The sequence below is a fragment of the Squalius cephalus genome, assembly GCF_949319135.1.
Source record: "Squalius cephalus genome assembly, chromosome: 4".
NCBI classification, from domain to species: domain Eukaryota; kingdom Metazoa; phylum Chordata; class Actinopteri; order Cypriniformes; family Leuciscidae; genus Squalius; species Squalius cephalus.
Window position 1 is genome coordinate 30,538,596 of NC_137125.1, and position 15,918 is coordinate 30,554,513.

The window sequence follows — 15,918 nt, forward strand, 5'->3', positions numbered from 1 at the left end:
GCAGGATTTTCTACAGCCGCCCCCAAATATGTTAACATATTTGCATTTACAGAAAGTTCATGTGGTTGAATTATCAGAATCAGTCAATTCAGGAAGAACAATCAGACGGCTGACTGGACGAATTAAATATTTCCCTTTGCTGAAAATCTCAGCAACTCTCACTCTTCCATCAGAACTTGGCAAAATCTTACTGACAGTCCCTATAGGCCAGTGTCCCCGAGGAAGCTGAGGTTCCACAATCATGACGATGGCAGAAGGAGCAATAGGATTACCATCAAGTTCCCACTTTTGACGAATCTGAAGACTTGGAAGATAATCTCGAACAAAACTGACCCAGAATCGATCCGCAAGGACTTGGCTGTGTCTCCACTTTCTACGGGTAAGTAGTTCTGAATCTGCATACATCACTTGAGGAAGAGATGCATCTCGCCGCCCCATCAGTAGGATATTTGGTGTGATTGGATCAGGGTCTGAAAGATCTGAAGATACATAGCCGAGAGGTTTTGAGTTTAACAACTCTTCAATTTCAACGAGCATTGTATACAAAACTTCCTCTGAGACTACTTGTATTCCCAAAACTACTCGTAATGCCGTCTTAACAGACCGTATCTCTCTCTCCCAAGTACCTCCAAAATGGGGAGAATATGGCGGATTGAATGAGAATTTAATTTGCTGTTGGGCAAGTATCTCATGGAAAGAGGGACCAAGCTGTGAAAATGCCTCCCAGAGTTCTCTTTCTCCTCCCTTGAAATTAGTTCCTTGATCAGATAATATTTCATAGCATATCTTCGAAGAGCCAAGAGGAAACTGTCAGTATCCATACCAGAGAGGAGTTCTAAATGAAGACACCGCAGAAATGTATTATAGTCAACGTCATCGTCCCGCCCCTTAATCGTACGAAGATTCACGATTCATCTCGTGCAGATGCCGAAGGTGCATGCAGAAATGCGCGTTATTATTTTTATTTATTTGTTTTATTTATTTATTTTTGTACAGAAACATAACTCATAATCTCTAATGGGGGCGAATGTTGTTACTACATCTAATATTACACGCTTGCTCATTAATAGTCGGGGGACTGTTTTTACAGTTTAATTCTAAAAATCCATTTCCGGGAAACAAAATGTTTGCAGAATTTTCAATAATTCAATGTGAATAATTTATGCTAGTTATAGTAGCCTAGTTATACATCTGTCTGCTTTATTTATTCTGCTCTCTGCTTTTGTCTTTTTGACTCATACACGCATTTTTTTTTCTTTGTTTGTGATTGTATTTGGAATGGTAAAAGTATTAACTAATAATAATAATAATAAATTAAAAAAAGTAGCCTACATTGGCCTGAATTTTAGTCATTCGCTGCTCCAGGAAACACCCACTACCGCTTGGCAACCAATCAAATGTTTAAACATTTTCAGCGCCCTCATCACTTCCCGTCCCTCAATACAGTGCTCAAGTTCGCCATTCTTCGTTCTTCCATTGAAACATATCAGAATACACAAGTAAGTATTTAGCAAAAGAATAAAACATTTAAGTTCTTGTTAACCCAAATTATTGTAAATGCAAGTGTTAATAGCTTCCGATATCTAATGCGTGTCAATGCTGTCAGCATCAAACGTTATTCTTTAAAGTGAGCATGCACATGTCGCCCTAGTTGTCAGGCGATTATTATTAAATATTTTAGGATAAAATGTAGTGTAAGAGTTTGCTGTGCGCAACAATTGCTTTTTATTGATGCACCATATGTTTGTGGTTACCTTATGATGAGATAACTGCACACTACTTTAAGTCAATACCAGGCATTACGTGTAGATCACAGATGTGTGGATTTTAACAGCCCTACAAAATGATCCCATACTGTTTATCTTGGCAAATCCTGAAAACATTTGATGATAATGAAAATAAATGAGTTATTATTAGTCTTTAATACGTAGTTTTTGAGATGTACCACATCTATATATATAGACGTGTTTATATATATATATATATATATATGTATGTATGCATGTGTGTGTGTGTGTGTTATGTACAGTATATACATACACACACAGCTCTCAAAAACTGTATACTTATCAAATATAAATTAATCTTTAATTTAAGTTTTGTACTTGATGTCTGCCTTTTATGTATTTATGTAATTTAGTCATTAGGGCCCAAGCCCTGAAAGGGCGAAGGCCCTATTGTTTTCGGTAGGATTATTAGGGCCCAAGCCCTGAAAGGGCGAAGGCCCTATTGTTTTCGGTAGGATTATTTATTATTATTAGGGCCCAAGCCCTGAAAGGGCGAAGGCCCTATTGTTTTCGGTAGGATTATTATTATTATTATTATTATTATTATTATTATTATTATTATTTTGTCAACCTTTCGGGCACTTTTGGGGCCCTTAACATGCTCGAAAACTCTTGAAATTTTGCACACAGGTCAGAACCCACGGCCATCAGGGCCGGGCTGAAGCTGGTACCCGGGCGTGGCAGGGGGCCTCGACAGCGCCCCCTGGAACGGGATCCGAACACTTGTCCATAAATCAGACACGCTTGCATGTAATAATATGAAACTCGGTACACATATAGACCTCATCGGGCCGAACAACTTTCGTGCTCTAAGTTTTACGCTAGACCAACAGGAAGTCGGCTATTATGGGTTGTTTGGAAACGCATGCTGTGGAATTTGATGTACTCCTCCTAGGAAATTCATCCATTCGCCTCCAAACTCGGTCGGCATGAAGTCAAGACATTGAGGATGCTAAATTGCGGACGGATTTTTGATATCTCGAACGGTTTGGCCGTGGCAAGGAAACGAATTTATGGCGAATAATTCAAACAGGAAGTGTGTTATAACTTCTGCATACATTAACTGATCTTGATGAAACTTCAGCAGTGTCTTAGTTGTAAGAGGCCGATCACATGGATGTGACATTTGTGAGTCAAAGTTATAGCGCCACCAACTGGCAACAGGAAGTGTGTCACTTTCAAAATGCTTTGAAATCACCCTCTTATTTTTACCCGATTTGCTTCAAACTTTATGTGTATAATGTAAACACACGGCAGATGTAGACCTGTGAAAGGATTATTGATATCTTAGATACTGTTGCCGTGGCAACGCATCAAACTTTACTATTCTTTTCGGATGCTTTTGAGACTCTTCACATGCTTGAAAATGCATGAAACTCGACAGACACATCACATTTATTATCCAGTAGACATGTGCAAAGTTTCAGAAACGGGCGTGGTGAAATGGCTCAGTAGCGCCACCTTTAGTCAAAAGTGGGGGGGTTAGTTTTATCAACAGCAACAAAACTTGGTATGTGTATTGTTCTCATCAAGACGGACAACTTTCTAATTTACAGTAACTAGCTCGGACCAAGAGGAAGAGAGATATTTTGGTTTGAATGTGGATTTTCTGGAGAATTTTCTCTCCCTCTCTCTGTGTCTCTGTGTCTCTGTGTGTGTGAGGGGAGGGGGGGATTTGACTATTGCTTTTATATTGTTAATCAAGGTTTCAGGGGCTTTTGGGGTCTTTAACGTGCTCAAAAACTCTTGAAACTTTGCACACAAGTCAGAACCCCCTGGCATCAGGGCCGGGCTGAAGCTGGTACCCGGGCGTGGCAGGGGGGCTCAACAGCGCCCCCTTAAACTGGGTCTGAAAACTTGGTCCATAGATCAAACACACTTGCATGAATTAATATGAAACTCGGTACACATATAGATCTCATCGGGCCGAACAACTTTTCCCCGGTCAAGTTTTACGCCAGCCCAACAGGAAGTCGGCTATTATGGGTTGTTTGGAAAACGCTTGCTGTGGAATGCGAAGTACTCCTCCTAGAGAATTCATCCAATCCCCACCAAACTCGGTGTGCATGAAGTCAAGTCATTGAGGATGCTAAATTGCGGAAGGATTTTTGATATCTCGAACGGTTTGGCCGTGGTGAGGAAACGAATTTATGACGAGAAAAGATAAACACGAAGCGTTATAACTTCTGCATACATTAACTGATCTTGATGAAACTTCACCAGTGTGTTCGTGGTAAGAGGCCGATCAGATGGATGTAACTATTGTGAGTCAAAGTTATAGCACCACCAACTGGCAGCAGGAAGTGTGTCACTTTCAAAATGCCTTTGACAAAAGTGGGGGGGTTAGTTGTATATACAGTAACAAAAATCAGTACGTACATTGGTCTCATCGAGCCGGACAACTTTCTAATTTAAAGTAATTTGCTCCAACCAACAGGAAGTCAGATATTTAGGTCTGAATGTGGATTTTTGGGATGTTTCAGACTCTGAGTTTTTAGCTACTCCTCCTAACTGGTTTATTTTTTTCACACCAAACTTTTTCAACACGATGAAAATACATTAAAGATGCTAAATTGTGAACGGATATTAAATATTTCAAACAGTTTTGATATAGTGAGGGATTAAAGTAATGTACAAAAAGGAAACGAAAAGCCTCATCTTCTAAAAATGTAATTATACACCATTTATTTCTATATAAAAGTATACAAATATCACAACTAAACCCATTTTATTCTTTTTTTTTTTCAATTTAAGAATTACTTATACGTTTAAAAATAGCAACTGTACTCTTTAGTCCCATAAAAGTCAAGTCATACATAGGGCTATACTGCCCTCTTGTGTTCAAAATCAGGTAGGCCTATTGTATCTATATAAAAATATACTAGGTATGTGACGGTGAGAATATTTTACCACCGGTTAATCAAGGGGTTAATCAACGTTAATCAATGTTGTGGAATATTTTGAGTGTATCATAAAATCAGAATAAAGTAAGACAAGTAATATTTTCTGTCTTCTATATATATATATATATATATATATATATATATATATATATATATATATATATGTGTGTGTGTGTGTATGTATATATATATATATACATATATATATATATATGTGTGTATATGTATGTATGTATGTATGTATGTGTATATATATATATATGTATATATATATATATAAATATAGCTGCGAGCAGCGATGAAGGGCCCAAGCCGGCGGCACCGCCACCCCGGTGCCTTTAGGTAACTAAAGGCACCGGGGTTGCGGTGCCACCGGCTTGGGCCCGTAATCGCTGCTCGCAGCTATATTTATATATATATATATACATATATATATATTTATTATTATTATTATTATTATTATTATTATTATTATTTTGTCAACCTTTCGGGCACTTTTGGGGCCCTTAACATGCTCGAAAACTCTTGAAATTTTGCACACAGGTCAGAACCCGCGGCCATCAGGGCCGGGCTGAAGCTGGTACCCGGGCGTGGCAGGGGGCCTCAACAGCGCCCCCTGGAACGGGATCCGAACACTTGTCCATAAATCAGACACGCTTGCATGTAATAATATGAAACCCGGTACACATATAGACCTCATCGGGCCGAACAACTTTCGTGCTCTAAGTTTTACGCCAGCCCAACAGGAAGTCGGCTATTTAGCGTTGTTTGGAAACGCATGCTGTGGAATTTAATGTACTCCTCCTAGGGAATTCATCGATTCGCCTCCAAACTCGGTGTGCATGAAGTCAAGACATTGAGGATGCTAAATTGCGGACGAATTTTTGATATCTCGAACAGTTTGGCCATGGCGAGGAAACGAATTTATGGCGAAAAAAAGAAACAGGAAGTGTGTTATAACTTCTGCATACATTAACTGATCTTGATGAAACTTCAGCAGTGTGTTAGTTGTCAGAGGCCGATCGCACAGATGTGACTATTGTGAGTCAAAGTTATAGCGCCACCAACAGGCAGCAGGAAGTACATCACTATTAAAATGCTTTGAAATCACTGTCTTATTTTTACCAGATTTGCTTCAAACTTTATGTGTACAATGTAGACACACGGCAGATGTAAACCTGTGAAAGGATTATTGATATCTTAGATACTGTTGCCGTGGCAACGCATCAAACTTTAATATTCTTTTTTTATGCTTTTGAGACTCTTAACATACTTGAAATTGCATGAAACTCGACAGACACATCACATTTATTAGCCCGTAGACATGTGCAAAGTTTCAGAAACGGGCGTGGTGAGGGGCTCAGTAGCGCCACCTTTAGTCATAAGTGGGGGGGTTAGTTTTATCAACAGCAACAAAACTTGGCATGTGTATTGTTCTCATCAAGACGGACAACTTTCTAATTTACATGATCTATCTCTGACCAACAGGAAGAGAGATATTTTGGTTTGAATGTGGATTTTCTGAAGAATTTTCTCTCCCTCTCTCTGTGTCTCTGTGTGTGTGAGGGGAGGGGGGATTTGACTATTGCTTTTATATTGTTAATCAAGGTTTCAGGGGCTTTTGGGGTCCTTAACGTGCTCAAAAACTCTTGAAACTTTGCACACAAGTCAGAACCCCCTGCCATCAGGGACGGGCTGAAGCTGGTACCCGGGCGTGGCAGGGGGGCTCAACAGCGCCCCCTTGAACGGTGTCCCAAAACTTGGTCCATAGATCAAACACGCTTGCATGAATTAATATGAAACTCGGTACACATATATATCTCATCGGGCCGAACAACTTTCCCCCGGTCAAGTTTTACGCCAGACCAACAGGAAGTCAGCTATTATGGGTTGTTTGGAAACGCATGCTGTGGAATTTGATGTACTCCTCCTAGGAAATTCATCCATTCGCCTCCAAACTCGGTGTGCATGAAGTCAAGACATTGAGGCTGCTAAATTGCGGACGGATTTTTGATATCTCGAACGGTTTGGCCGTGGCAAGGAAACGAATTTATGGCGAATAATTCAAACAGGAAGTGTGTTATAACATCTGCATACATTAACTGATCTTGATGAAACTTCAGCAGTGTGTTCGTTGTAAGAGGCCGATCACATGGATGTGACATTTGTGAGTCAAAGTTATAGCGCCACCAACTGGCAACAGGAAGTGTGTCACTTTCATAATGCTTTGAAATCACCCTCTTATTTTTACCCGATTTGCTTAAAACTTTATGTGTATAATGTAGACACACGGCAGATGTAGACCTGTGAAAGGATTATTGATATCTTAGATACTGTTGCCGTGGCAACGCATTAAACTTTAATATTCTTTTCGGATGCTTTTGAGACTCTTCACATGTTTGAAAATGCATGAAACTCGACAGACACATCACATTTATTATCCAGTAGACATGTGCAAAGTTTCAGAAACGGGCGTGGAGAAATGGCTCAGTAGCGCCACCTTTAGTCAAAAATTTTCCTAGAATCACAAAACTTGGTAGGTGTATTGTTCTCATCAAGCCGGACAACTTTCTAATTGACAGTTATTAGCTATGACCAACAGGAAGTCGGATATTTTGGTCTGAATATGGATTTTTTGCTAAATCAGCCTCTGAGTTTTTAGTTGCTCCTCCTAAAAGGTTTATTTTATTCCCACCAAACTTTTTCAACATGATTAAAATATATTAATGATGCAAAATTGTAAACGGATATTGAATATCTCAAACGGTTTTGCTATGGCGAGGGATTAAATTTATGTCAAAAAGGAAGCAGGAAACATCTCAACATAACTTCTAAAAATGTAATTATTATTATATACAAATATTAGAACTAAACCCATTTTATTCTGTTTTTGCAATTCAAGGAGTATGAAAAAGTTAAAAACAGGCTATTTAGTGCTATTTGGTTCAACAAAAAATCAAACATAGGGCTATACTGCCCTCTTGTGTCCAAAAGGATATTAAAATAGTATATAAAACGTTTTACTAGGTAGGCCTATTGTATTTAAATATAAATTTATTAGGTATATGACTGTGAGGATATTTTCCCATCGGTTAATCGACGTGTGACACGAGCGGCTGCTTTTAAATCGCTAATATAAAAGTGAAAGTAAAAAACGGAGGTCCGCACGGACATTGATAATGGTGCACGTTGGAAAAAATGATACTTTTAAACATAACACTAAACCGCCATCAGGTGTCACCAGGCGACCATCTTAATGAGCGAGTCATTGATTCATTCGTTCAAACGATTCGTTCGAATGACTGAGTCATTCATGATTGAGACAGATGTTTATGGATTGACCATTGAATCTTTGAGTCAACCGATTCGTTTCAAAATGCTGAATCATTAAGTAATGAGAAAACAAGTTGCTGTGAGATGCACGATGGTTCTGCTGATCTTTGTTTAACTATTTTTGCTGCTGAAACAGAACAAAAACAGTCAATATTGCATCTAAAATGTAAGTGACTTAATTGTAACTGTTTATTAACCTGTTGTATGAAATCAATGTCACAGTTTCAATTGTGATTGTATTCAGGAAATAGTTGCCTACTCGTCAAATGAGGTTGCTTAACTCTTATCATATGTTAGAAAATATATAAAAAACTCCATATTTGTAATTTTTATAGTCAGTATGTTGTTAACTGCGTTGCGTTTTTGTGTGCTGCGCTCATTTGTTTACAATTCTCCTGGAGAAGCTGCATGAGCCTCAGCAGGGCAACCTTGTTACCATTGATCAGTAATACATTTATTATGAACTGCTGATTGCAACTTAAAATGAATGTAATGAAATTAGAATAATCTCTCGTTTTAGTGATTCCCAAGTTATTTTTTTGTTATTGACGTTCTAATCAGGCTATACTCTGGTCGGGCAAGTAAAATTCTCTTTCAGGTAGGCCTATTGTATTTATATATAAATATATTAGGGATGTGACTGTGATAAAATTTTCCCACCAGTTAATCGACGTGTGACACCGCTGAGGGCTTTTAAATCGCTAACTTAAAAGCGAAAGTAAAATACAGACGTCCGCACAGACATTGATAATGGTGCGGAGTAGAGCGAGCATTTTCAATGTATGCCTATGGAAGTAGGAATGAACTTAAACATTTTATTTATGTTTTTATGTGTCCACTGTTCAACCGCAACCGCGTCACACACACACACATTCCAGAATTGCAATCTTGACATCGCAGCCTGTTCATTATAGCCCTAATACAATATAATAATAAAAATAGTCAACCTAACATATACGAATTACACTGCTCTGTTTAAATAGTCAGTAGTACAATTTGTACCATTCACAGTAAGCAGAGCTCCACTGTGATGTTTCCAAGCACATTTTTGCGCGTGTGAAGAGGATGATTTTTTCTATCGATATTGGAACATGAGTGAAGTACAAAGCCTATAATAAAGAACAGTTTAGCATCCAAATGCATCGCAAATATTGAAATTTTTTATTCTAATGAGAGAGTTACGTGAGACCAACACTGCTTACTTTCGTTTTTATTTTTACATTAAATTTAAAGGATTTGTTGTGGAATATTTTGAGTGTATCATAAAATCAGAATAAGGTAAGACAAGTAATATTTTCTGTCTTATATATATATGTGTGTGTGTGTGTAAATATACATATATATATATATATATATATATAGACATAGATAGATAGAAATATATATATATATATATATATATATATATATATATATATATATATAAATATAGCTGCGAGCAGCGATGGAGGGCCAAAGCCGGCGGCACCGCCATCCCCGGTGCCTTTAGGTTACTAAAGGCACTGGGGTTGCGGTGCCACCGGCTTGGGCCCGTAATCGCTGCTCGCAGCTATATTTTTGTTTTGTTTTTGTATAGTCCAAATGCCAGGTTCAACCTTACGCCAGTGTCCCCACTGCAGGATTAGGATGAACTGCCTCCACCGGTCCTGTTTTAAGGTGATTTTGCATAACTAACACTGTTTCTTTATGTGGCATTGCATTTATTTTAATACTCAATGTATTTCTGTTTCTCTTTTCGTAGTGTGGAAAATTGCTTGATTTTAAATATAAGCATTCGGTGCGGTTGGCAAAGTTCCGTGCCAAAGCCCAGCAGTGGGCTAAAACAACAGTTGCATCAAGGAATCAATCCAAAGTCCTTGACAATTTAGCCATCATAGTAAGCAAAGTTCAACATTATAATTTCATTAACTCACACTTTGTTCTAAACTAAAACATTTATATTGGAGGCTATACAATATAATGATGTTTAACATACAAGTACATAAACATAATACATTACATGATCATGAATAAATTGTAATTGTTATATTATAAAATTATCATATTATTTCCACTAATGTGCCACTAATGGGCAGAACTCTTGTAAATAAAAGAGCTACTAGGCAGTTGGTAAAGTCATAAAGTCATCACTGCAGCAGCCATTAGAAGCCCTGCACAATGACTAAATCTAAACAAAATGTATAGTTTTAACTCTATTTACTCTATTTCTATACTCTTATGACACAGTTCATGCAAAATTTTATTGCTAATTTGTTTTGAGATTTCAGAAGTTCCCCATTCAAGTAAATAACATTTAGCCTTGCATAACCTAAAAAAAAAGTTGCCTGGAGGTGTTGCAAATATGGCTACCAAGTGAACTGATGTTCATTGATTATACTCAACTTTAGCAGAAGCCTTGATTTGGTTTTCTGTTTTTTTGTTGTTGTTGTTGTTATTGTTGTTGTTGTTTTGAAAAAATACAGTCTGAACAGCCTTCCAGAATTTTTTTAATAATATAATATAAATAATAAGCCTGGACATTTAAAAAAAAACAAAAAACATGTTGTCTTGGAGTCACATGATGCTAAGCATATTTTTTAACTGTTTCTTTCAGAATTATTATGAACCATTTTTAAAAGCTGTACAGTCTGACGTTCTTAATTTTAGATGGAGAAGCTGAAAGATCTGGGATATGTTCCTCTTCTTATACTAGGGAAATGTTCGAAGGCCCATAAGTGGACAGCAGAGATCCAGTGTCCCTTTGAGTTCCCAGCTGAGGGACATATGGTGATGGAAAAAATGCTCATCTTCTTTGAGCATATTTTACAGGGTAAATTGTATATTTGCAAGCACTGACACCTAAATACTGTAGATATACAAGTTTCTATGTTAATGTGCACTTTATTTCAAAGTTTTTTTTTATGTGTTTTAATATGACTTTAATTGTACTTTTTTAAAGGTTTGAGTCCAGAAGATGGACAAGAGGTCACAGAAGGTAATGAAGCAGAAAGGCAGGACTTGAACGAGACTGTAGAAGAGGACATTATACTGGAAAACAATGTAGTAGTGGAAAGACTGGAGGATGAAGAGCAGATCGAAGAACAACAGATAGAAAGTGGGGAGGAAGATCCAGAGAGGCCTGTTGAGGAACAGAGATTCAAAAGTCCAGAAAATGAACAAGAGGACACAGAGGGTGATAGGACAGAGAGTCAGGACTTAGAAGAGGCTGTAGAAGATGAAGAGGACATTTTATCAGAGAAAAATGTAGAAGTGAGGATGAAGGAAAGATCGGAGGATAAAGAGCAAATTGAAGAACAACAGACAGAAAGTGGAGGGGGAGAACCAGAGAGACCTGTTGAGGAAGGAGACATGAAAGTGACAAAAAAGACTAAACAGGCAAAGGAGATGAAGAAACAGGCAAAGAAAAGAATGAGTAGTGCACTAAAGATGAATGAAATGGAAGAGGGAGTCGTATTAAAACCAGAATGGTGAGTAGAAGAAGATGGGCTGATGCAAAGACTCTAGATATATGAAAACATTACACTCCTATTACTCATTAATAACGCCCAACATGGCAAATTAATCCAACCTTCTAAATAAAAGAGCAAATTGTTGATTAGAAAAGTTAACACGTCATCCCAACTGCTTTTAGAAGCTCCGGTTGCTATAGAAATAGACAGTATTCGGAGATTCGTGTGTATGAATGCTCATGTGCTGCTCCAGCCTGAAAATGTTTATACATGTATACTTTAGGGAAAAAAAATTATGAGACTGTTGTTGTCAGATTTTATTGGTGATTTCCAATCTGAAATTTAATCTTAAATGTAATAATTTAACAGTTTTGGAGAATTTGATGTTTTCCCATTCAGAGAGATAGGAGCTGCACTTAGATGCCCAAGAGTCATTTCAAAGATGAGCGCAGAGTGAAATGACTTTGGGTAAAGCCAGTACAATGAGCAAGGAACAATGTGAACTTGAACTAAGGCTATATATATATATATATATATATATTTTTTTTTTTTTACTTCACAGCAAATCAACTGTCAACATGGCAGCAAAGAGAAAGCGGCAAATAAATACAGACACAGGTATAAAATGTTATACAATACAGTTAGTTCTTTGCATTGCTAGTCTATTACACATGGTCAGTCATCCATTTGGAAAGTTCTCATAATATTGATGTTTATAATTGTTTCAATGCTGTTTAGATTTTTAGATGTTTCAAAATTGTTTTGCATTTTAACTTTTAGACATTCTCTGTTCAAGTTAAGTAATTCATTCATTTCTAACCAAATTTTACATTTGTACAGAATGTCCATTCCATGCGTCTCTGGACGTATTTCCAGTGGAATTTGTATCCAAGACGCGTCTCAGAAAGGTAGGCATTGCTCTGTATCTTCAATCTGTTAATGTTGTGTGTTCCATAATACCGGTGACGTTTTCATGTAAAGATAATTTATTTAAATAATTTATTAAATTAAGTAATTAATTTATGTTTTTGCTCAAATGAATGGATCAGTATCCCAAAATATTTAGCTCTGTTGTAATGTTAAGAACTCCACATTCACTATATGCTAATGTGTAGGGTACTTTATTGCAAAAAATAAACATCTGGAATGGAATTCATATTTGCTTACTGATTACAGTATGAGTACAGGCAGTGGAAAAGAGCATAAGGTAGAATATCACAAACCAATACACAAACAGTTATTAATAAGGTGAAGAATTGTAAATTCATATTTTATTATAAAATATTCTGTACAGTACTACAGTGTTGGCTTCTACAGTGTAGTATGAATATAACATATAATCTAACTATATAACATGTAAAGGTCAGGTGTATTTTTCCATTGCTTTTGAATGTTAACAGCAGTTGTTGAAGTTGCTCTTCAGTCTGTTAGGCTTTGCTTGATTGGCATTTATGGGTCAGTTTTGGTTAAGATCATAAGAATTCTAAATGATGAATTGGAATTCAAATTTCAGATTGCATACTTTGATGACAAAACCTGCTGTAGTGTGTTTTTGCAAGTGTGGGTATGTTGGAGCTTTGTTTGTGGAGCAAGGTCTTTAAAGGGGGGGTGAAATGCTCATTTTCACTCAATCTCCTGTTAATCTTGAGTACCTATGGAGTAATATTGCATCCTTCATATCTCCAAAAAGTCTTTTGTTTTATTAAATTTTTAACAGAAAGATAGACTGTACCGAGTCTTTCCGGAAAAAAACGAGCGGCTGGGGGCGGGCCCTGTGGGCGAAGCTTAGCTGTGCTAACGCGCCAAGCTAGTGACAACACACAGAGACATTTGTTCAACAAACAGTTTTACTCACCGTCCGGTTCCAACGCACGACCGCGAACCTTTATCATTGTGACTGCTCGATCCTTAAGCATTAGACGATCTGCAAATCCGTCGATATGGGCTTTGTTTATAAAACAATCATCGTCGAAATGCAGGGAACAACAGTCTTACACAGCCTCCGTTTATGCTCAGGAAAACAAACTCCATCCACGGGTTCCTTAACGCTGGGTTCTTTGGGAATCTGTGCAGGGTTGTCTTGCCCTGGCAACCAAAAACACACTTCTTTGGTGACATTGACTTCCCAAAAGCCGGGCAGGGCGCTTTGATGGCGAACTGCTTTCACTCTCTTGCTCTGGTCTACGAGTGCGCGCGCGGCCGCGATCTTACCGGAGAAGTGCCCTTAGGACCCATATAAGGAAATTCCGCCCTATCTTACGTAAGACAGAGCCATACTCGAAAAAAACTTTCCGAAACTTGTGACAAACCGGAAGGAGTATTTTTGAAACAAAAATACTCCTTCAAACGTACAACTTAGTTTTTGAAACTTTGTCCATGTTTAGCATGGGAATCCAACTCTTTACCAGTGTAAAAAACTCAGTATGCATGAAATAGCATTTCACCCCCCCTTTAATTGGTCGTGAAAGCTGTCTGTAAAGGTTAGGGGTTAGTTTCTGTTGTAGCATCCACCTTTTGTTACGTACATAACTCCGACCTGCAGCTGTACCACAGTAATGCCACATGTGCTTTGTTAAAGGTTTTTGATGAGTTACATTAAATGCTTTAAAAATTAAGTGATGTACTATAAGTGATGTAATGATATGTAAAGACTGAAATGTAATGATGATTTGTTTTGTAATTGGCTCTTTATTTTTTACCTAATTCACAGGGACGTAAAGAGGTGTTGATGCATTGGTTGCCTTGTCCATCCTGGTAAGAATAAGTAAACCTACATGGCAACTTAATTCACCTCTGTAAATTTCTCATTTATTGATTGTTGTTTTTACTTTTTTCCAGTAAGAAGACATGGCCACCCACCTGGCAGCCTGAAGATCATGTTCAAATTACTCTCAATCAATGTTAATTACATTACCGGTACATGAAGACAGTTTTTTGTTTGTTTGTTTTTGAACCACAGTGTCTGTTATAGTGGACAAATAAAGGTTTGTGTTTTCACAATGTCCAATTACATTTTTTGACCGTTTTTGTGCCTGAAATATCCAGGAGCTGATCCCAGCTACCACAAGTCAAAGGTAGAAAATCACCCTGAACAGGTGACCAGTCTGTCACAGAGATGACACATACAATATAGCCTGTAGTTCTTGATTAACTATACCTGCATGTTTTTGGAGTGCGGAGGACACTGGTGCACCCAGGAAAGCCACAACATTGGGGAAACTATCAGGAAGGGCTCAAGGAAATATGAAGTCATTTGTAGTCTTACATAATAATTTTTGAATGTAAGCTCATTGTGTGTGTACAGTATAATATATATATATATATATATATATATATATATATATATATATATATATATATATATATATATACTTGTCTATCAGTAAATATGTGGATTTGAACAACCATATTCTCTCTAGACTGGAGGCTAGATGTACAAGGTATATTATATTGTCATATATTAGCACATAGACACAGATTGCGATTGAGTCTAGAGAAAGTGAAGTATCACTACTGCATTAATGCATAAGAATATTTGGTAAATACCATAGTAGAATTATCAAATATTTACCCTTGTATAGTCAAACAATGCTTTTAATAATATTAAACAGAGAGGTTTTTCAAATAATAGTTCTTACACATCCCTTCTGATAAAATTAAATTGGGTGACCAAAAGTTATAGTTAATGTATTGTTAAGATGAGAGAAATTGAGGAAAAAACTGTTTTGTAAAAAAATGCAGGAAATACAGAAGTGATTAAATGTATACCTTTAATATACTATAGATACACTAAATGTTATAGAAGCACTTCATTTGAGTAGCTGCACTTTGGTCAAGAAATACTGCAATGCTTTAATAATTATCCGACTATTTTTTTGTAAGCAAAGGAAGAAAAAGTTTCACTGTAATCAACAAATCCTCTGCGGCATCAGGTTAACCCCAAAATGCAATGTCGTTTTAGTTTGATATTTAATGGGGGCAAATAAATGTTTAAATTATAATCTGTTCATTCACCACAAGAACCTGGAAGATTCTGTCATAAATGACCATATATGGACAAGTAAGTGTGATGCATCTGCTCAATTGGGTTCTCATTGGCTCTGACCTTCCCTTGGCACCCGCAGGATTCGCTGTGGTTGGACAATCTTTTAGCCCATATTAAAAACCGTTTAATGTTGCAAAGTACGTGTTGCTGTTATTATTATGTAAGTAATGCATTCAGTTAACAAAGCGGTGTTGCTATGTTGTGAGAAATTACCCCTTTACTGAGATCCTAACCCTAACCCTAGCATAACTTCCCTCAGGGTAGAAGGGCAGTAAAACATACACAGATCAGATGTATTTGCATCATGGACAACAAAATCTGTTGAGTCACATTTATATTGTCTTTTCAACAACTTGCCATTATGTAAGTTGTTGCAAGTTTATAAACATTGATAAAATGGG

At 37.2% G+C, this 15,918-nt stretch overlaps 1 protein-coding gene across 1 annotated transcript; it reads left to right on the forward strand.

Moving 5' to 3' along the window:
• Nucleotides 1-1,424: 1,424 nt before the first annotated feature.
• Nucleotides 1,425-14,450, forward strand: LOC307157934 (uncharacterized protein). The gene is made up of 9 exons (XM_079869927.1): nucleotides 1,425-1,499; nucleotides 9,600-9,679; nucleotides 9,765-9,899; nucleotides 10,670-10,832; nucleotides 10,962-11,490; nucleotides 12,035-12,090; nucleotides 12,313-12,380; nucleotides 14,183-14,226; nucleotides 14,311-14,450. Exons 2-9 carry the CDS (start codon nucleotides 9,605-9,607, stop codon nucleotides 14,375-14,377), a joined length of 1,137 nt encoding a protein of 378 aa, XP_079726053.1. The 5' UTR covers nucleotides 1,425-1,499; nucleotides 9,600-9,604; the 3' UTR covers nucleotides 14,378-14,450.
• Nucleotides 14,451-15,918: the final 1,468 nt, after the last annotated feature.

Coding starts and splice junctions, on each gene's coding strand:
- LOC307157934 (XM_079869927.1), top strand. CDS start 9,605: ATGCCAGGTTCAACCTTACGCCAGTGTCCCCACTGCAGGATTAGGATG. Junction 11,491..12,034: donor GTCGTATTAAAACCAGAATG/GTGAGTAGAAGA, acceptor TTTACTTCACAG/CAAATCAACTGTCAACATGG. Junction 14,227..14,310: donor TGGTTGCCTTGTCCATCCTG/GTAAGAATAAGT, acceptor ACTTTTTTCCAG/TAAGAAGACATGGCCACCCA.